Source organism: Orbicella faveolata, unplaced genomic scaffold, assembly GCF_042242905.1.
Source record: "Orbicella faveolata isolate gen_17 unplaced genomic scaffold, um_ofav_v1 contig_3, whole genome shotgun sequence".
NCBI lineage: Eukaryota > Metazoa > Cnidaria > Anthozoa > Scleractinia > Merulinidae > Orbicella > Orbicella faveolata.
Genome location: NW_028301558.1, coordinates 16,628,023 through 16,649,818, shown reverse-complemented (window position 1 = coordinate 16,649,818; position 21,796 = coordinate 16,628,023). Strand labels below are relative to the sequence as shown.

Sequence of the window (21,796 nt, the reverse complement as noted above, 5' to 3'; positions counted from 1 at the left end):
TATCTTCTGCTTAAACTTGTTTTTTCTTGTAAAACGATAACGTCTCCGCATGAAAGTGGAAATTATCGTTAAGTGAAAATTATCGTGTTTTGACAAAAAATTTTTCTCCACCTAAGTGTGACAAAACAATATCTGATATTAAAATAATTATACTTTCAAGACTGTCGCAGGCCAGGGAAGGTGTAAAACAGAGAGTACCTTTAACACAAACATTGTGAAAAGAAGAGAAAGATTACTCTTTCTTAGTTACTTTTTATTTTGATATCTTTTGGTTATTTGCTACAGAAATTGATTTGAATGTCTCTCGGGAAGCTTTCCCAGTGTTTGCTATTTCCATATTCATTGATTGCTTTTTAAACGGAAACCCACGGCATGCTTTGTAAAAATAAAACAATATATAAAAGGGTTTGTCTGTGTTACCCCGAAAAGTCGGCACTATATTGACACTAACCGCGTGTAAAATCTCAGGGAACAAAACACATTAAATAGAGCTTACAGTCTACAGACACTGGCGCAAAACTGACTGAAAAACCGAGCAATTACATTTCGTACCATATTCGTTTTTTTTTTTTTTTTGGCGAAATATTATTTCAAAAACTGCCACGAGTTTCTAATTTCCATTTTACAATGCCAGTACAATTAGTTAAAAAATTCCGTTGTTTGGCAAATTCGCTGCAATTGCAAACGATAATTCAGGATGGTCTTAACTCAAGTTCAAGATTCACCCGGATTAGATCCTGTGAGAAAAACATCCTCGGACCTTTTCAATTCAGTCCAGGAGTATCTAACCGTCGCTCATGAAATATACAACTTTATAGTTACAATGTTCGCATGTGTCAAAAATACATTTTGAAAAAAATTAGATGTAACTTAAAGTAAAAATTTGTACCACGTGGCAACACACAGTTAGTGGCATACGTGGGCTAACGAGAAGTGTTATAACTGTACAAAATATCGTAAAATATCGTTCTAGATAAAATCTTTTTTTTAAGGGAGCACTATTGTGAACATGACTTTTAAGGAGTCAAAAATCAAAAAACCAATTTTAATACCTTTGCGAGAAATTTAAAACTGATTGTCAGAATTTGTTAAAATTACTAATTAATACTAGACCACTGGACCTTATCTTGAAAAAAAAAAAAACGTTTAAAACTAATAATCTCTCTTCAGCAATTCAGAGGTGGTCTGAGTATCCCCTATCCCGTCTCGTATCCCGTTAATTTCAATTGCTAATAATAATGATCTTTCTCTCGATGTTTCATTTTATCTGATCTAAATACCTCATTTCCATTAATTTCCCTCCAAATGTTCTGTATCCTGTACGCTCGATTACCAGCCGCTGTTTCGGGAAATGAGCCAGCGCTCACCCCCCGGAGGAGAGGCACGCGGACCCGAGAGAGCGGCGGAAATCGAGCCTATGTATCCTGTTAATTTTTTACCTTTTTTTTTTTTACCTTATGGTCAATTCAGTCACATCTGCGTCATTTGGTGTACTACAGCAATCTCATTCTCATTTAAAAGGCCGCGATCATTTTGAGCTGCTGATGGAGAACGGGCGGGATCTGGGGACGAGATCGCGTATGCGCGAAAGTACTTGTTCATAATTCCAGCACCGTTTTGCCCAAAATTGAGCAAACTCCCCCGACTTCTAAATTCCGACTAAGACTTATTTTTACCAGTTGGAAACACCGACTGACGAATATATGTCAATGAACTAACTAGAAAATCAGTCTTTCACTGTCTGTTCACATGCAAAACGAAGAGTTTCGGTGTCAGTTCAGACTGAATCAAACGTAGGCAGTGGATTCCCACATGGTTCCTCCAATGCTATTCACATCACTATCGCGATCGACTTCGTAGTATGGTTCCCTTCCAAGTGTCTCTAACCAGCGATACTCCGCTGGTGTCATGTCTGACCGGCCTGCAGGCGCGGGTTGCATGTGTCCTGCCCCGGATCCATTTTTGAAGTGGTAGTCATTCTTCGGTATGGGTTTCCTCGTAACTTCTTCTTCCACTGCCATATTTTCCTGAAAGATAATTAAAGACCACGTTATTACGCGACTTCCGGTTCAGAGAGAACAAGATCGACTGAAAATACTTCAAAAAAGCGAGTGGAAAGAGGGGAGACTGGGCCCGGTTACTTTACTTCCGGAGACATTGACGGAAGTTACGTCGAAAACAAAATTAAGGAGGAAGAAGAAGCGGACGTTAGGCCTGGGCACGATTAAGCTAATTTAGGATTTAGCATGAATTTCAATCGATGTTTGTGTAAAACTCCAATAAATTGTCTGTTGTCGATGAATAAGAGCGCCCGCCGATGCGTGTTTTGTACAGTCAGTGTAATCCGTTTCAATCTTCTCCATCCTTAACCATTCTTGACTCTTCATGGCTTTTTATAATCTCTTTGGTGTTTTCTTAGTAAACTATTATTTTCAGGTTTCCTTCAGTTTAATAATTCGATGCAAAATAATTCAAAAATGCCGTGACGGAGTTGCAAGCAACTGTTTGTTAATAGCTACTTACGCTTCCCTTAGCTGTTTTTTTCCATCTTCGCATGCACCTCTCTTGTTTTCGTCGCTTCTCGGCCCGGCAAAGCAAAATTGCCATTGAAACTACAATGAAAACTGTCAGCCCAAGCCCGAGAGCAATGGCGGTGTAGTCAGTCTCTGTGAGTCCTTGAACTTCCATTTCCTCCTCTCCATCTTCATCATCTGCAAGTCAAAATTGACAAATTATAAACAATTATTGGATGAAGTTAATCCTCCGTAGGAAAAAAGATGGCGACTGGTACATTTACCCATAATTCTTAGCGCACGAAAACCTTAACAACGTTCACTAAAACGTGCAGAAACGTTAGAATATCTTCAAACCGAGGCTAGGTAATGTCCGTAGTACAGGGACAAATACTGTAAAATTTTGGCTCTCTTAGCTTTTGGCCTTGTACGCTGTGTAAGGTTCGCAAGGCATTGTGGTTAAAATGTACAGCCACCATCTTTTTTCCTACGGTGGATTGTGATATCCGGAATAATCAACGTCGAGGTAGGGGTTATCAGCTGAAACCGAAGGCTGAGGCTGATTACCCTTACTGAGACCCTGATTATTCAGGGTATCACAAAAACCGAATCTAATAATTGTTTTATTATACATTGAACGAAAAAAAAAAATGGTAGTAATGTTTTCGCTTCTTCACTGACGGCAAGCAACACAAAGAGCGCGAACTTGACATGTTTACCCTTAGAAATCGTGCATCGCAGTCATACATGACATGATTACCCGTGACCTTGAGTGTCCTTGACATGATTATTGTATAATCTTCAGCTAGATGGCGTCACAGGCGATGATCTGGAAAATTCACTGTACGCTTTCGGCCAATCAGAAAAGAGATAGTGAGTTCAATGTATAATAAAAGGGGAATCATTGCTCCTGTACGCGCCGAGAAAGAAAGTGGGCGTCAGGAAAACTAGCCTGTGAACAGCCCCCCCTCCCCCCCCCCCTGGAATGGTCTGACCGCGGCTTGAAGGACCGAGAAGGAACTGGGTGAGAGTGAAGTGGCCGAGGGTGAAATGGTGGGGAGCTCGACTAGGGAGTCTGTTCTCAGGCTACATGTACAGGAAAACCCGAACAGCGAACAGCGCCAAACAGTGGGTGGCATTTATAGTCACGATTAGCTTAAAAGCACTTCGGTTGGCCTTGCTAAACAGCACGGACTCGACAGTGGCTAGCTCCCACTAATTGTAAGGGATACACAATGCAACCTTTATTATTACAAATTATATGTGGATATCAGTGACGTGAGCTAGCCTGCAATGCAGGCGTATTTTGGCGATCGATCGAGCGCATTTTGGCCAAGCGAGCGCCATCGCCCCCTCTCCCCCCCCCCCCCCCCCCCCGCCCCAACCCATATCTTTTTCTAAACCAACATGGCGGCGAATCTACTCGATCGCGAGCTTATACCGCTATAATTCGTGAACACACGGAAAACGCCTGATACCAGTGAAGTGATATGATAAATATCAAAATAGACTGTAATAAATTGGTTGCACCAATCGGGCTGCGCGTTATATTTTAGCTGAAGCCTGGCGCCAAATTTGGCGGGAAGAATTGCTTTACAGGTTTTATCAACGAAATGGCCGCTTCAAGATTTCTGAATGTCTCCGAAGGAGATATTTCTCAGTTTCTCGAAGAGAACGAAAACAGGAACACGGTAAAAAAAAAAAACCTCTCAAGATGTAGCGTTGTTCAAGACCTTTCTCAGGGAAAGAAAACTGAATGATCCAGAGAAACACTGCAAGAGAACGAAACGTTTAAGTTCTGCCTCTTTCTTGTATGTACTTACGTTGATACACTATTATTAAAGGCAACTTGCTTGTACTCAGTGGTTTGATACTTTTTAAGCATGTAACATGTAATAAACAAATTATGACATGTTAAGAGCGAAATATCGTTTTTATTCACTTGTTTGTAACACCACATCGCGAACGAGCGCGTCTTCGAGCGAGTGAGAAATATTACGTCATTCTGATCGGCTGAAAACAGCGGCTAATACCAGTTATGACTGACAAAAATTAGTTCATAATGATTGGCTGAGAGGAGGTATATTGCGACGTTGGCAAATGAGCGCGGCTTTGGAACGAAAGGTCTGAAGCGAGGGGTAAGGCGTTGAGTGAGTCTGGGAGTGTGCGTGAGACACGCACGTTTCGCGCGCAAGCAAGATGCCCTCAGCGCTTCACGCTCAACGAGATGCGAAAAACGACTGTTTCCAGTCTAGAAAGCACGCATATTTTTAGCAAGTTATTTTTAACTTTAAATCGGACCGAAGTGAAATTAATGCATAGACGTTCGTAATTTATTCAGTCATGAATGAGTTATCATATGAAAGCCCGAGCACTTAATTTACACTGCACGTGCTGTCTGACTCTTCTTTCAAATTTTGATAGCATTTTTCAAATATCACTCGTTGTGGAAATCCTTGTCAATTGCACACACATTCATACAATTACCAAACATGTATACCAATATTTGGTAAATAAAGCTGCGAGAGTGAAGGTTGCTTTGGAACATTTTTACCTTTTGAGCGCATTCTAAACACTGCGGCACTTCTGTCTCTCATAACAAAACAAACAAATAAACAAACAATAACAAAAACAACACGACTGGGAGACAAATATCGAAGGTCCACCAACACTGAGATTCCTTCTTTCTAAGTAGTCTGCAGCGCACAGATAACAGTTTCCAAGCCACTGAACAATCGTGATTTCAACAATTCACATACAATTCAATAGTCTCTATTGCAATCTCCATTAGCAAAGTATTATCGACTGCTCCTGCGCTCACTCGGTTGCCTAGCACCGTTCTGTTGCTCGACCCAGATCTCTTATAGACTCAGCGATAGGGCCTCCCTTCCCTCGTTTTTTTTTTTTTTTCTTTTCACGGGCAAAGAGTACACCACTTAAAGATTAATTGCTCACCATTTGTTGCCAAGCTAAGCTGAACACTTCTCAGGATCTGGGAGGAGTTTGCCTTGCAGACATACAAGCCGTTGGCCTCCTCTGTTAGGTCGGTTAGGATTAAAGAAGACTCATTATGAGAAGTAGTGTTTAAGAGAACATTGTCTCCTTTTCTCCAGGATAACTCAGTTGAAGAAGACAGGTTGCTGATGTTTCCACAAGTAAGCGTCACATTGCTTCCCAGTTCGAACGTCTTTTCTTCTGTAGCTGAAATGTGAAAAATCGATATTACAGGTGATATTCATGTGCTAGAAGAAAATCAAAACTTTTCTTATACGAGATATGATATTCATTAGAAAACACCTCGTAAGAAGAAGTGCGCAAAACGCCGTGCTTTTATTTAACCAGTGGATTATGAGCTCGAGATTTCTATCGCGTAAAAGTTGACGAGGGCGCAGCTCGAGTCCATGCATTGTCACGCATCGAAATCGAGAGCAAATAATCTAATTGTTTTAGTATAAATCTCTTACTCTTTCATAACTTTATCTAAATCCTCTTCACAGACACCTGGAAAAACCAAAGAAGCGGCCGCACACTGTTAAGAACCGCGCACTGCTCGGCTACTCACTCTCTACAACAGAATAGATAGCCTGAGTGGGGAGCATAACCAATCAGAGAACGGCATTCGTGATATATAACGCTAGTCATTGCGCTAAAATTCAATACAGTCACAGAACTGGCACGTTCTGTTGATTTTCTCTTGGTTGACCTTATGCAGCCGCGAACAAAGATAATTTACATTTTAGTAATAAGTATCCTGTCTTCTAGCTGCAGTGATTCCACATTAAATATATTCTTTTGTCCGTGTTTCTATCAAGCTATAAAACACTCGTGAAAACTGTCTCTAAACGCCTTCCACTCGTGTTTCTATCTTTCGAATCTCTCGATAGAAACACGGAACATGTTTTTTATTTCTTACGTAAACATTAAGTCACGTAACTTCTCCAAGAAGATAAACAAAGCAGACAAAAGAAATATCACAAATAAATTAACACGAGAGTTAACGATGGCGAATATAATGTATGATTATCAGTTTTATTTTCACCTCGTTTCTTCTATATAACTTAAATAGAGGTATTACTTTACTAATGTTACTAAGAGGGGCCTGAAAATGGTAACAACTTGTTCTCAGTAAGCGCACCGAGCATATTTAAAGGATCACGGCTTTAAAGTGTTTTTAAAGGAATTTACGATGTTAGCCGATATGACGATACACTGGTTTCGTGACTAAACTGCAACTGAAGAAAAAATTTAGCCACGTCATTTCCTATGAACTCAAATGTTTTCGCTAATAAACATAATGTCAATCGTAAAATGCCGAAGTTATGGATTGATGGTGGTAGTCTAATTTGTACATGAGAGGTTTTCCACTTACCATTAGTAGCAAACACTGTAAGTCGAAGCTGCGCCAAGCAAAATATTGCCAAAGCCGGCAGCAGTGTTCTAGCCAAGCGACTCATCTTGACTATTTCACGTTTTGTAAGATGTCGTTCTGAGAAATTATCGTTTGTTGCTTCAAACTAATTAGAATCAACACCGTTGCATGGTCATAACATATACATTAACTGCGCAAATCCGTTCTGGAACAATTCAAATTAGTTCAACTGGAAAACAATTTATTCCTTGTGCATACAAGCAAAATATAGACATAAGTATTATGACGCTGAATTTCAACGAGCTGTTGCTACACGTACCGCGCTACCCGGATACCTAACTTTAATGCGCTGGACATTTCAGAAATTTTAGATTTGGCGAAGAAGTGTTGGCGTTCAGGAACAAGAAGGCCTTAGAAAATGATTGAAACTACCTTAATTAGTGGCATATACAAGAAAATTAGGTTCCAACACTTTATTCCTTAAGACTGAAATTAAAATACTTGCCACTTCTAGTGAGCAAATATCAGCGAATGAATTCATGCCCATTATCAAGATTGAACTGGATGAATCGCCCCTTCAGGCTCCATATATAGATTATGGATGCTTTGTGTGGTATCGACTGTTGTGTGGCGCCTGAGTAAACTGGCCTTTCCTCAAAGTGCTGGAAATAACCCTTGTTTGTTTTTAGTTGTTTTTGTTGTTGTGCGTCAGCCCTAAGAAAAGAAATTGGGGCGACCATACAAGAAGAAAAAATCATTTTGCATGACCTCGATCGCTGGGACTTCTTATATTTGGGAGATTTTTGGGTTATTTCCAACACTTGAAAGCGGCTGTACTGATTCTTGAATTTCCAGCTTTTCTAGCGACAGTGTTACATTACTCAACACTGCATTACAAAAGCACTCTTCCTATCTTGATGATATACCCAGCAATGCATGATACCACAATGAGAACTGACGATAGTTCTGGAGGAATGTAAGTTGAACAGAAAGATTGTTCATTTGTAACCAACTCTGAGTACCCGGTCAGACGAGCTGATATTGCCTGCTTATAAAGAGCTGATATTGCCTGCTTATTAAGACCAGCAAAACAAGAGCGAGAGGACCTTACAAGAGATAAGACGTGACGTTGGTAGAGATGAAACTTGGCGTTCGTAGAATAAAAAGCTTTTTTAATTTCGCTTTTGTTAGGTTTTCTATTTTGTCCTGTTGCTTTTTAGCCAATCAACCCCCTTCCGTGACGTCGTGCAGTTTAAGACAAGTTTCTCACTCAAAGAAACAAACCAAGAGATCAGAACTTTAATTCTTTCACATGCTCTTGTCTCTAGTGACACAATGACACAATTTTGAAGATTGCACTTGAGAGTACTTATAGTTACAAAAGCATATTAGTCAATTATCTTACATATCTACAACAATCTGACTTCTGAGTGATTTGTGTCAAATTACAAAGCATTTCAAAACTGAACTCAACGAAATGTGTGCTACACAAACCGGTAAATTGCACATAAATAATATTCAGCTCAGTTCTGCATTACAGCAGAGGTAATTCATAAGTCTCTTTGGTCTAAAATGCCAACTAATACCTCAAAATTATTTTATTTTTTCCTACTTCTTTTTTTCTACGGTATAAATAATATTGTTATTGTTGTTGTCGTTGTTTTTCTACTAGTGCCTTACAGTTGTAGTTAAACTAAGGAATCTTGACAAAGTATCCATAGCACACTTGCTATAATCAAGTAAGCTAGTAAAAGTAGTAAGGAATGCTGTGCTTCAAAAAACCTTCAGTCTTGCAGCGTTCTACAAGCGTTCACGGTTTCATATTTTTGACAGGCTTATTCCACGCACTTCACCCTCGTTGTCTCCAGTAACAGCGGGATTGTTCTGAAGAGAGATTGTGTTCAATTAATGCTTTCGCGTAATCGTACCTAGCATAATTTATAACTTCAAAGTTGTATCGGTTTTTTTTCCCAAGATGATACAGACCTATATTGTCTTAGCCTGCATTTTGACGTAGTAATAAAAGAAAGTATCATTTATGGGATTACTGCATATCCCAAGACGAAACAATACGTTTATTTTGACATTAAAATCATGGCATAAAATAAAATATCATGTTAAATCAAATTCATAAATCAAAAGTAACATTTCTTCTCATATCAACTATATCACGGCACGGACCTTATGTTAATACTCTTCATTCGGATTGGAAGAACAAAATTACAGAACTATCATGTTAACTAATATCCCATTTTACTTTTTTTTCAGCTCCAACATTAAAAGTGGCTTTAGAAAACTTAATACTTACTCGTCCGCTCGTGTTGTTTGTACCCATTTCGGACCTATTTCGGGCACGCCACAAGAAGAACACTACTGCAGCCAAAATGAACACTGTTATGCCCAAGGACACAGCGATAGCAATGTAATCAGCAGTGCCGAGATCTCCATCTGAAATAAATGTTTCTGTTATTACTTTAAAACAATAACTTAACCAAGGTTGGTAGCTTTTATACGTAATAAAAGTTGTTTAATTTGCCAGTTTTTCAGGTAATCTTGCTCAATTGCGGTCTGGTTGTTTGATGTATGTTTTGTAACGCTCAGAGATCCTTTTGTTTGCTAATTCAGACGGATTTCCATTCAGATCGAATGTTTAAGTTTCTTTTCAAGTTTCAAGCCAGTAAATTAAAGGCCTTTAGATTCTTCCAAAGCTGTAGTATATCTTTTGTAAGGCCATTTACAATCAGAAAAAAATGAAAAACGTAGTCTTAGCTGTTGTGATCAGCTTTATCGTCATAAAGGTACATGGAAATTTTATTACCCGACTATATTTAAATATACGAAGTCGAGACAACAGTGCTAGATAAATAACCCTTCAATTCAATTCTAGGTACGACTGGTAAGATGTGGTTGTTTGGCAATTTATGGCCTCATAAAAGTCAGCAAATTCTTTCGCTCCTCTAAAGATTATATGTCAAGCTTAAACGAATACGCGGAAATCATACAGTATAGTTAAAACTGATGGCCCACGACAGCTTGGATCAAGATGAAGTGAACGAAATGCTCGTTCTTTCTAGTGGAAGAACACTTTTCACAACACTGAAGTCAACATGCCATTCCAAGCCAATTATAAATTTTTCCGCCGTTATTTATGTACTCACTTTAACAAAGGTCCTTTGTATTGTTAACAACGTTCAGAAGACTTTCAAAACATGGATACGATTTGACACATTAAGTGTTCAGCGAATACTGAGAAATTAATGCTCAAGAACTTTATACACTTTGTTGCCAAATAACTTGGTAAACTTTTTCGTTGTTTCGGAGTTACAAGAGAAGTTATTCAACAACAAGCATAATTTGCATGCAAAGCGAATATGCGGGAGACGATTACAAAACGCCAAGTAGGTGTACTTCAGAAGATGTAAGTCTTAACACGAATCAATTGCTAACTGAACTTACCGCACGAAACTTCAGGAATGAACTGCAGTAAAACGCAAGAAATAGCCAGGACAACTCTTGATAAATGCATTGTTAAGACGTCTGTTTCACGGTTTCAGCCTTGAGAGATCTTGATGAGCAGACGGTTTTTAAACTTTTGTGCTTCTAAATTCTTGCGCAGTGAACAAAAATGGGCCACTTCAGAATCACGCCATATTACGCATATCTCATTTGAAACACTTCACTGCTCAGTTTTGAAAGCTACACAAAGGAATGAAATATTCATAAATTTCATAATAGTGGGCTTATATTCTTATTTTCTTTAATTAAAACGCTTTACTTGTTCATGTTTGGATGTCTGAGAGAACAAGAACGCTTAGAAAACATTTTCTTGTTTTAAATTTCCATGGTCTCGCCTTACCGATGCGAATGTAGTGCAGTTTCAAAATTGTCAGCCGTCTGAGAACAAGTTCGTGTTCACAACCCCAAGTCATAACTAGGCAAACAAAGGGATCAGCCCTTCGTGCTAATTTTAATACCTTACCGTCACAGAAAAGCATGCGTGCGTTATGTGCACCAATAGATCTGTCGCATTGAAGTCATTAAGAGACAGTTCATTGAAAAATGTGAATTCTAGCCACACGGTCATTTTTCAGAAAAACCCAGTCAAACGCAACGTGATGCCAACTGTAACATCAATCGTGAGTAAATTTACATTCGTTACGCCAAAGAACATCTGACATGACGTCTGACAAATCAAACAACTTTAATTTGACTCTTAATGTTAGTGTTTGTTGTTTTCGTGCACGCAATTCAATTCACGTCAAGCATCGATCAAACGCACGAGTAAAGTAATAAATGTGCCAGTGCTACAGCTTTGGTGGATTTGGCGATCTTGGACGTTCAGAGCTTTCGGTGCCGTCGTAGTACGTTTTGCGATAAAAAAAAAAAATGACCATAAAAACTCTATATATTAGAAGTTTGAAATTTTTGCTCCATTTACCATCGAATTCTGCGCTTTATAGCTCTTCGTTTTAGATTTTGTACAATTGTACAATGGCTTCAAACGCGTCGTTTAGAATTATACGGGTTAAGGTTTAAAAGACGACGACTTATTGATGCAACAGACCCACGTCTACAAAATATGGCAAGAAAGGTTGCCTCCCTTGACTGACTTGACTCATCATCAGAATATTTTTAGCTGAAAAACCCTGGAGACCATGCTGAGTTATTTGCGCTTTATCTAGGTCAGTAATCGCATTTTCGATTCTTGCGTAATTATAAAGACACAAATAACTCACTCGGACTATTTCAAAACTAAGTGAAATTAAGTTTCAGACCTCTGTTCTTTGATTCCAGAAAAAAAAATCAGTTTCAGGTAAAATAAATAGATGTTCCGACTTCCATCGCAAAGCTTGTTAAACATAACATTATTAACTAGACCCCCAGCTGAGCTAGGGTAGCGGTCAAAAGCGAAAATATTACTGAGCTATGAAAATTGTACTCACCTGAACAAAACGGAGCCTTCCAGCGCCTGTTCCTCTGGCTAACAGCGCCTTGAAATGTCCTCTCGAAAGCTGAAATGTTCGCCTTCCTTTCGGACGGAATATTTCGTTTTCCAAAACTTATTACGATCAAAGCGAAAGCTGAAGTTGTTGTTTGACCGGGCAGGTATTTGTTCCCATCGGCCATTTAGCAACATACGACCACATACTGCTGCAAATCCGAGAGCACATGACACAGTTGTTTAAATATTGTGGTGTTTTTAAGGTCAACATTTTTCTGTTAGTGTTCCTTTTCTCTTTTTGGAGGCTATGTAAGGCGTCTACTTCAGTACAGGAAAACAGCTTGAATCAAGCGACAACGCTGGAAAATTCTACTTATTTTGCCGGAGATCGGATTTGATCGAGAAAACTGAGAGGAGCGGAGGAACAGTGCAACAGTAAAGTCTACGCACTGCTCTGGCAGTGGGCCGGTTCTAAGGTCTTGTTTAACGAGGAAGACGGTGTCTCAGTCGTTCTATCCGTCAAACATCAAGTGCGTCTACATAAGAAACGCATCAAATCTGGTGTGTCAGCAAAACAAAGCTATTGTGAGAGAGGGCCGGTCGGTCACGACCACTTGAAGCTACTTGATTTCAAATTTTATTCGAGAGGATTCACAGTGCAGACCAGTTCGTCTGTGCTATGCATGTGTCGAGACAAACTAACTTCCGAGTTAGGATTTCGAGTTAGGATTTCGAGTTGGATTTTCGAGTAAGGATGTAGAGTAGGTTTTTTTTTAAACTAGTAATCCAGCTGCAACGAATCGGCGAGTTTCTCCGTAAACCGTCTCGTAGATTTCCAGTCCAATACAGCCAACAAAGCCTTTTTATTGCGTGTAAACAGCTACATTTGAATCACGTGGTACCAGAACGACCAAAAGGAGGAATAAACCTATACATCGAGCTCGAGAAACATAAGCTTTGATCAGATAGCTGCAAGAAACAAAAGAATGTTTCTGGAGAAACGTATAGCTTTCACGAAGTAAAGCTACAGCGTCTCAGAAGAAAAACGTACAAGGACAAATAATATAATTCCGTGATAAGAATCTACCCACTATACACAGTGGAAACTCGATTTAACGAAGTCGCTGGGACCGGCCAAATTTGTTCGTTAAATCGAGGGTTCGTTATATCGATATAAAGAATTTGAGCGGAAACGACCAAAATGTTCGTTATATCGAGGTCATAGTTAATAATTGATTTGTAACACAAGCGGCTTCTGTCACGCAATTCAATGCAATTTTAGTCACCCAGAAGTGCCGCGTTTTGAGATGCAATTTATTAAGCATGGTGGCTTTCAGTATCAATTATTTTCACTTTTGAGGAGACACGTAGCTTTTGTTTACAAAAGAACGACACTTTCTGAGTAGGGATTTAAAAATGTTGCAACATAGAGGTTATACAGAAGATTGTCTATGTAAACAAGGAAACGGGCTTTAGTGTTGTTATGTTGCACTAACCAACATTTCCGGACTTCAAAAAAGATAGAGCAGAAGTTAATTGATGTCGAAATACTATACTGCCATACTATACATATAATAAGCCGTTGACTGAAAGTTTGCTGTCTCCTTACCATCAGGATTACAAGGATTTGTTGACTGTTGATCTGTTCAGCGTTTATCTTCTGTCGCGTGTTGACATTGTAATTCGTTATATCTAGGTAGATTTTACGTTTGGGCTTCCGGATTATGTTCGTTATATCGGAGAATTCGTTATATCGAGGTTCTATTCCATACATTTTCCTGTAACTTTGGCCGGAACGTTGAATATCGTTCGTTATATCGAGGCTTCGTTAAATAGAGGTTCGTTGAATCGAGGTTCCACTGTACTTGCAAACAGTTTTAATCACACCCGGCCCGGCGTCACAATATAGAATGCAAGTAAGCAAAATTCATATTTTGCCCTTCGAAAAAATTAAAATTCCTCCTTATAACACAACATGAAGTGCCCTTCATAAACACGAGTGAAGCAAAAAAAAAAGGCGATTGACCGAACAGAGAACGGCAAATGTACAAATGTCACTAACCGCAGGAGTCGTGTAGGCTTGTCAAACCCATTTTACACTGATGTCACTGATTAGTCATCGAGTGCCTAGAAATCTAGGGAAAATGCCGTTAAAAAAATAATAATAACAACGAGGTCGAGCTTCAAACAAATAAGGATCGAAAAGTACATTACGCCATTGGCTAGCTCTATCTTGACCAATAGGAGTCGTGTTTAGCCTGTCAACCAGTTAAATCATCAAACCACTAAAAATTTATTGGAAATCCCGCCAAAAAAATCCCCCCAAAATATCCAACTCGAAAATCCAACTCGAAAATCCAACTCGAAATCCAACTCGAAATCTAACTCGAATCCTAACTCGGTAAATAGGCAACCTCGCATGTGTCTCCTATTTGCCTAGATCAAGAGAGGATTTTCCCTTTACCTTATACCTTATATGAGCTGTTGCGGAGGCGGCCTGCCCGAGTAGTTTAGGGCGCTTGATTTGAAATTTGGACGTTCCTGGTTCAAATCCTTCCGGCCACCTTATAGCTACCGCTATCTGGATTATTTCTCGATAGCCTCAAATTCACCTCCTCGACCGCGTAGCGTAAATAGCCAGCCTCTCACCAGTTGGGATTCTTAAAATAGTTTATGTTCCATTTGCGATATTTTTCATTTATTTACAGCGTCAGCAATTGGCACAACAGGGCTAAATACGTTTGACACTAAAATAAAGTTACTTATTCATTAATATTATTTACTTTAAATAGACGATTAATACGTTTCTTTTATTTTGTTTTTCAGGCGCATTGAGTTGTGAAGTTCGTTTGACGTTTCCTTATTTACCTAGAAGTACAATACGTTCCAATTAATTAAGCGCATTAATCGTCTTCTTGGGGGGGGGGGGGGGGGGGTAAATACGGCCATTTTTCGCCCCACAATGTATATATTCCAGTTAACAACTGGTTTAACAACCTTTCGGGTGATGTCGTAGTGTAGCGGTACACCGGGAACAAAGTAAGAAAGCAAAAGAAAATGCATGAATGCTGTTGTTGTCTTTTACCATGTTTCCAGCAGTAGCGTAACTCCTTGCTCCAATATTTAAGAAATAGAAAACATGTACCGTGTTTCTATCGAGTTTTAGTAGAATTTTACTAGTATACTAATGCAAACGCTGCAATCTGATTGGCTGAGCTACTCGTATACTATCAGCCATTAGTATCACCCAATCAGTGGACTAATGCAAATCCTGCATTTTGGTTGGCTACGCTACTAGAGGACTATTAGTAATAGTCCTCGAGTAGCGAAATTGGCGCAATCGAGCGTAACCCTTTCTTTCGTTTTATTCCCAAATAAATATTTCTTCAACTTGCATTTGCTAACTTTATTATTGCCTTTTCTGTGCGACTAGTTGGGTGATACTAAAACAATCAGACCCTTCGCCCTTAAGGGGCCACGGGTCTATAGCCCATTCGGCTTTGCCTCATGGGCTATTGACCCGTAGCCCTTGCGGGCTACGGGTCTAATTGTTAGTTAGAATGCAGTAGCTGTCGGTCGTCCACGAAATGCGACGTTTCTACCGTTTTTCCGAAGTTTTGGAAGAAAGTTTAGATGTAAATGGATAATTACATTCCTGAGGAGACAAAAAGAAGGACATAAACGGATTCTTGACTTTAAAAACTTGAAATTATTGAAAAACCGGTGCGCGCGCGCAAACAACTGCAAATTTGCCAAGGATAATTCAATGCGTGCGATTTTGTTAAAGCGTAAAGCTCAATAATGCGTCGAAAAATATTTGGAAACCATTATTTGCGTTAATTTAATAAGTTAGAATTCTACTAAAACAATTAGATTATTTGCTCTCGATTTCTATGAGGCGATAGTTGATGAGGCCGAAGGCCTCATCAACTATCACCTCATAGAAATCTCGAGCTCATAGTCTAATTGCTAAATAGAAACACGGATGGAAGTTTGGGAGAACGAGAAATGCTGTGGGAGCACGAGCCGCAGGCGAGTGTTTCCACAGCTTTTTCGAGTTCTCCCAAACTTTCACGAGTGGTTCTATAGCTGGATGGAAACACAGAGAACATGTTTTCTATTTCTTTTAGAAAACAACGCGACGAAAAAAAAAAAAAAGGAAAACAACTTGTTAACTTTGATTATGAAAATGTAAATTCTCTTTGTTCACGCCATCATAACTTCAACAGCTCGTGCTAGTTCTGTGTTTTTACCGAGTTATAGAAACACGATTTTTAACCAATCAGCGCTCTTTTTTTTTTCTTAGGACTGTTTTCTAAATAACCGCAAATACAACCCACAATCCCCTCTGACGAAGGGCTGACGCTCCAATCGTCAATCCGGAGGGGGAAGAGGGGGGACTTCCATATCAAAAGGAGCGGGATGCTCGTAGTACCTTTTAGGGGTTGAAAAAGTGGTTTTTGTTACCTCTTAGGGTGTTTAGCCTCAAGAGGTCCACAGCCGGGGCTTTCGCGGTACCTTTAGGGGTATTGAGCAGAAAAAATGTAACAAAATTTATTTGACAATCACACGTAGAAGGTATTCGAAGTAATCGTCTTTTTCGCCATTAAAAATTATGATTGTCTGTTGATGTGTTGTTTTAGAATCTTGGTATCTTGCTCTTGGTACCTTTTAGGGGTTCTTTTCAAAATTTCCGACAAGCACCCCGTCCCCTTTTATATTGGAGTCACCCCCACCCACCCCCCACCCCCCCGCGCGCTTCACTACCTCGCTACAGCGGTTAATATAATTTCATCAACTTTTCGCAGATTAATAGATAGGATTTTCCCTTTAATACGAACTTCCGTCTGAGAGGGAGTAGACTTGGAAATGAGGGTCAGCCGATTTTGCTCAATGGGCAAGGACTGTACGTAGGCGCGAGTAATATTGCCAATCAGTTTCAGTTTTCATTGATCGCTTCAGTCAAGTCCTGGCCGGGTTTATCCAAACCCGGTGAACGCTAACCCAGGATTAAAAGTTAACCGAAGTATTAATTTCTCTCGTAAAATAATGTTCTTCACGGCTTATGTTTTGCGTAGGTGTAGGTTATTCAAACTCAAAGTTGAAGGACAAACAATATAAGCAGCAAATCTAACCGAAAAGTTGCAAAACTGAAATCAAAATTCTCGCTAATCCTGGGTCAACTTAATCGGGCTTTGAACAACCCGGCCCTGAATACTAACCTCTATGGGAGCCCCGCCTAGCTAGTGAGGTTGATTTTCAACTGACTTTCGGGCACTTTTCAACAAGTTTTTATCATTTTCCTCTAAATATTCAAATTCTATAAGTACCGTATGCCAATTAGTGTTGCTATTTTACTAGTGTCCCCTATTAGTCCGTCTAGGCTAAACACATAGACACTTAAATAACGGTTTTACTTACTTACTCACTCCTCCCGCAAAAAGTAAGATATAAGTTTACAAGAAAACGAATGTCATTTGTTTAAATTCAAAGGCTTCCGTTTTTTATGCCAAGACATTGGCTTACAAAAATTTTCGTCATTTTGCGTGATATCATTGGGTTAGAAAATTTCCTATTGTCTTTCGGCCAATCATAATCCAGAATTACGGTGAGTAATTTGCACTGGTGTTACATTTGAACTGCACTGCTCTCAGCCAGTCAGAATCGAGTGATTTTTTCATGTATATTATTAGTATAGGTAATAATACGGTTTCGAGTTCAATTTCGAGCTAATTTGCACGAGTGAGTTTTTCAAAAAGCTGAATTTTGGAAAAACTCACGAGTGCAAATTAATTTCAGATTGAACGAGAAAAACCGTATGATTACTTATAAATAATATTATTACACATTGAACTCACTATCTCTTTTCTGATTGGCCGAAAGTGTACAGTGAATTTTCGAAATCAGCGCCTGTGACGTCATAACTGCAGATTATACAATAATCATGTCAAGGACACTCAAGGTCACGAGTAATCATGCAGTGTATGATTTCTAAGGGTAATCATGTCAAGTTCGCGCGCTTTGTGTTGCGGTCAGTGAAGAAGCAAAAACATGACTTCCATTTTTTTCCGTTCGATGTGTAATAAAACAATTATTGGATGAGGTTTTTGTGATATCCAGAATAATCAAGGTCTCGGTAAGGGTTATCATCCTCAGCCTTCGGCTTCGGCTATTAACCCCTACCTCGACCTTGATTATTCTGGATGTCACAAAAACCTCATCAAATAATTGTTTATAAACATGAAAAAATTCGCGTGGAGGAAGTGCCGGAAGATCTTTCTTGAAACCATTATTTCTCATTCGAAAAAACATTTTTTAAAGCTGCCGCACAAAATTTTCGTCATTATTTCACGTGATATCATTAGATTGGAAAATTTCCTATTGTCTCTCAGCCAATTATAATCCAGAATAACGATGGGTAATTTGCACGGTTGTTACACTTTTTGCATTGGTGTTATATTTGAGCTGCATTGCTCTCAGCCAATTAGAATCGAGTAATTTTTTCATGTATATTATTACAGGCTTAACAACGACCAGAAGTGGCCTATTTCCAGGAAAACCTACGAGCAGGCTCTAAAGACGAGAGCCTACGTGCAGGCTATTTCCAAGTCTATTAGTTTGGCTTTTCACGGTTTATACAGATGTACCACAACATTTTAGTATCCTTCTGAAGTTTAATCACTAGTGCACTAATAACAAAGACAAATTATCAAGGTTGAGGCTTTCCACTCAGACTATGATCGGTCGTTATAACCACTATTTGTCACTTGATGCTGCAGTCATGGTATCAAAAAACTGCCCAATCATTGGTGAACACGTTGTTAACATTTTGGTGACACAATAGGTTACCATAGCGACAGTATGACCTGCTAGAAACATCCTTAATTACAGCTTTAGGGGCGTATAATTCAAAAACGGCACTGTGAAATTTTTTGTATTATCAAATGTTGATAAGCATGATAAGAGGCAACTTTTGGCAAAATTTAAAAAAATTCTGTACATAGGGTTCAGAGCCACGTTAAATTTTCAAAACTTCAAGCTGGCTCTGAACTCCTTGTACAGAATTTTTTAAAACTTTGCCAAAAGTTGCGTCTTATCATGCTTATTAAAATTTAATAACATAGAAAAAAAATTCCCAATGCCGTTTTTGAATTATAAACCCCTAAAGCTATAATTAATGGTGTTTTAAACATGTCAACCTGTTGCTATGGTAACCTATTGTGTCACCAAAATGATATAACAACGTGTTCACTAATGATTGGGTAGTTTTTTGATACCATGATTGTAGCATCAAGTGATAAATAGTGGTTATAATTTGAGTCACCTTAAAGGAGCTCAGTCACGCTATTGTGAGTTATTTTGGCCACATACAAAATTACCTTTAAATGGTAGGAAACCTGAAAATAACAGTTTAATAAGATAGAAAAACACCAAAGACATAATGATAAACCATAAAGGAACAAGGATGGCTAGGGATGGAGAAGATTAGCACAGATTACAAACGACGAATTTGAAAAATTGAGGCTAAACTTTTCAATATGCGCAAACCGTGACTGAGTTCCTTTAAAGTGACTTGTTGTTTTAAGCTTTCATATAGAGGTTTTCACCATACTTATCAATGAAATGAGTTTTATCAAAAGCTTATAGGTTTCTGGTTTTATTAGCTTTAAAACTCCTGGAAATATTTTCAACGTTCAAAGGTGAATATGCTGATTTGATTTTGCAATCATAGTGTTGTTTACTTGCCAAGTTTTGCAAAGGTGTGAGATTTTCATCCTGGAGGAACAAGGATTTTCGAAGACTACTCAAACGTATCTGATGGCTTCCGAAGATATCCGGGGACGTTCCCAAGACGTTCCGAACATTCCCGGTTTTCCGAAATTAAATAGGAGAACTGGGAGAAGTGTACCATCATTTACATGGAATTTTCCTTTCTTTTATTGGTTCGAGTTTACATGGTGTTAGAACGTGTGTCAGTTAAGGTTGTAGATAGCTCAAATTTGTCAGCTAGAAGCTTGGATTGAGAAATTGGTCCTTGCGCCGAGTGATTATCAACCCAGAGGGCGTGAGTGTTGGCAGCCGTCACTGATCTGATGGGTGATAAAACTGACAGAGATCACTCAAGAGAGCACGCTTTCTTTGCCAGTTGTAAAAATCGGAATCGACGTGAAATAGACAAGAGGACAGCCACATACAAAGTGGCTAGCCATGTAACCTATATTGAAGACTGCATTTTCTACGAAATGAACGGAGAACAGAAACTATTCAACGCAAAAAGATGTTAATCTCAACAGCCCGGTTTATTCCTCAGCTCGAGTGCTTTGCAAATTTTATCACGTAATGGACAAGAACCGTTTTTCTTCCCCTCAGCTTGCGTTTTTTTGTCCAGCCTGTAGAATGTATTGCCCCGAAAAACTCAAACTCAAGCCGTGTTCAATTATAGAAAAAATATATGTTGAAATATATTGTTGTATTGAATTTAAGGAATTAAGGATACTTTCTGTTTACATAGATAAATAGTTTCAATCAAATGCTTCATTTTTGCAATGGGTTCACGACGTTTTTCTCAGCCTTTTCACGTTTTCGATTTTCAGCTCCCATCATTTGTGAGTCAAATGAGTCAAGGGTCATAAGTCACGCCGGGGTCAATTGAGTCAATCGGAGTTACCGGCAACATTGGACGCGGGTAAAGACGGTTAACTTGGTTTGCCTCAGCTCGTATTAATAAACACTCCATGTATAGTAGCCCAAACAGCACTTCGATCAGCCTGAATAGCTTTTAGCCGGTTAGCCTAAACAGCTAGGCAGCCAGTGAACAACCCTCAGGTTTCTATCAATTTAAAAGACGTTCGGCGTGAATAATGCCGTTCGGCCGGTTAGCCAATTTGCGGTTACCTCTAAATAATAAATTAAAAGGAGTAGCGCGATATATACATACTTTAAGGACTCACTGATTCATGCTTTATACACATAAATTTAAATTTTAGTCTCCATTTTAATAGAGCCTTGCCATCACCTGAGACCATAATAGTCTTGTTGCAGGTGAATGGTTTCTTTCGATCTAAAAGGTTTCGAGTGTTTAGCCCTCGTCAGCCCAAAATGACGATGGCTGAAGCTCAAAAGGCTGAGTCAGCTTCACAAACTCAAACTGTGGACTACAGCGGTTTATAATTTACCTTGATAAAAGTTGATAAAAGGCGGAGTATTTCACCGCTTGCCCGCCGACATAACCCTATAGTTTCTTTAGAATTTGAACCCTTTACTCGAACAAATGACTTTTGTTTCGTCAATTATTTCGCACTCTATGAGGGAAGAGGTAGAGTAGAGAAAAACACACCCAAAATCTGTTTGTAAATCAACCTCGGGAGAGCTGTGTGAGGCTCATTGATCAGTTTCATTTAACGTTTTGTAGCACAGTAACATTGATCAGTACATTACGTAAGTAAACACAAGGCTTTGAGACAAATCGATCCATCCATATCTCCAAATTTGCCGTGCTCTCTCAAGCAGAAGTTCGTGTACTCAAGAACTTTATAAACATTGCTGTTGTATCAGAATTTTACGCAAAGTTAGTCAATCAACGAGCATAATTTCAAAGCAAAGCGAACGATGGATGTGATTCAAGTGCATCACGAGTGTCACATCCGAGAACCAAAAGCAAACTGAACGAAACACTTACCGCATGAACCTTCAGAAACGATCTGCAGGAAAACACAGGAAATGGAGATTAACACACTTGGGAAATGCATCGATCGTTACCAGTTTTGCCTTCAAGAAAGCTCGTGAACCAGTGGGGAATTTAAAAAAAACGTGACTGTGGACTTCAGATCGTTGGGCTGTGACCGCAGACAACGCTACTTAAATCACGCATGTCACGCGTCAACTTTTGAAAATGGAATATTTATTAATGCTCACATTGCGCTCGCTTATCTGGGTCTATGTTGGCTTACCTTTAACTGTTTTTTTTTGTTG

The 21,796-nt window shown here is 39.1% G+C and overlaps 2 protein-coding genes across 5 annotated transcripts; both read right to left on the bottom strand.

Annotated features, from left to right (window-relative positions):
* Positions 1–232: 232 nt before the first annotated feature.
* LOC110061191 (uncharacterized) lies at positions 233–21,686 on the bottom strand. Of its 2 annotated transcripts, none has more exons than XM_020768049.2 (4): positions 21,504–21,686; positions 5,469–5,714; positions 2,524–2,711; positions 233–2,027 (listed from the first exon to the last, which is right to left on the bottom strand). In XM_020768049.2, the coding sequence occupies exons 1-4, from the start codon at positions 21,571–21,573 to the stop codon at positions 1,788–1,790; spliced, it is 744 nt and encodes a 247-aa protein (XP_020623708.2). In that variant the 5' UTR covers positions 21,574–21,686; the 3' UTR covers positions 233–1,787. The 2 variants fall into 2 exon arrangements, with proteins under 2 accessions (XP_020623708.2, XP_020623700.2); XM_020768041.2 differs by lacking the exon at positions 21,504–21,686 and adding an exon at positions 6,883–8,026.
* Positions 8,153–12,024, bottom strand: LOC149106663 (uncharacterized). 3 transcript variants are annotated; one of them, XM_089297690.1, is made up of 3 exons: positions 11,826–12,024; positions 9,191–9,330; positions 8,153–8,766 (listed from the first exon to the last, which is right to left on the bottom strand). In XM_089297690.1, the coding sequence occupies exons 1-3, from the start codon at positions 12,007–12,009 to the stop codon at positions 8,701–8,703; spliced, it is 390 nt and encodes a 129-aa protein (XP_089153816.1). In that variant the 5' UTR covers positions 12,010–12,024; the 3' UTR covers positions 8,153–8,700. The 3 variants fall into 3 exon arrangements, with proteins under 3 accessions (XP_089153816.1, XP_089153818.1, XP_089153817.1); XM_089297692.1 differs by lacking the exon at positions 11,826–12,024 and adding an exon at positions 10,862–11,248; XM_089297691.1 differs by lacking the exon at positions 11,826–12,024 and adding an exon at positions 10,339–10,540.
* Positions 21,687–21,796: the final 110 nt, after the last annotated feature.

What these genes read in the sequence shown, in the direction of transcription:
- LOC149106663 (XM_089297690.1), bottom strand. Translation starts at nt 12,009, where the DNA reads ATGGCCGATGGGAACAAATACCTGCCCGGTCAAACAACAACTTCAGCT. An exon ending in GAAGGCTCCGTTTTGTTCAG is followed by an intron (nt 9,331 to 11,825) that starts GTGAGTACAATT and finishes CATTTATTTCAG; the next exon opens with ATGGAGATCTCGGCACTGCT. An exon ending in CAAACAACACGAGCGGACGA is followed by an intron (nt 8,767 to 9,190) that starts GTAAGTATTAAG and finishes ATCTCTCTTCAG; the next exon opens with AACAATCCCGCTGTTACTGG.
- LOC110061191 (XM_020768041.2), bottom strand. Translation starts at nt 6,967, where the DNA reads ATGAGTCGCTTGGCTAGAACACTGCTGCCGGCTTTGGCAATATTTTGC. An exon ending in TACAGTGTTTGCTACTAATG is followed by an intron (nt 5,715 to 6,882) that starts GTAAGTGGAAAA and finishes TTCACATTTCAG; the next exon opens with CTACAGAAGAAAAGACGTTC. An exon ending in GCTTAGCTTGGCAACAAATG is followed by an intron (nt 2,712 to 5,468) that starts GTGAGCAATTAA and finishes TTTGACTTGCAG; the next exon opens with ATGATGAAGATGGAGAGGAG.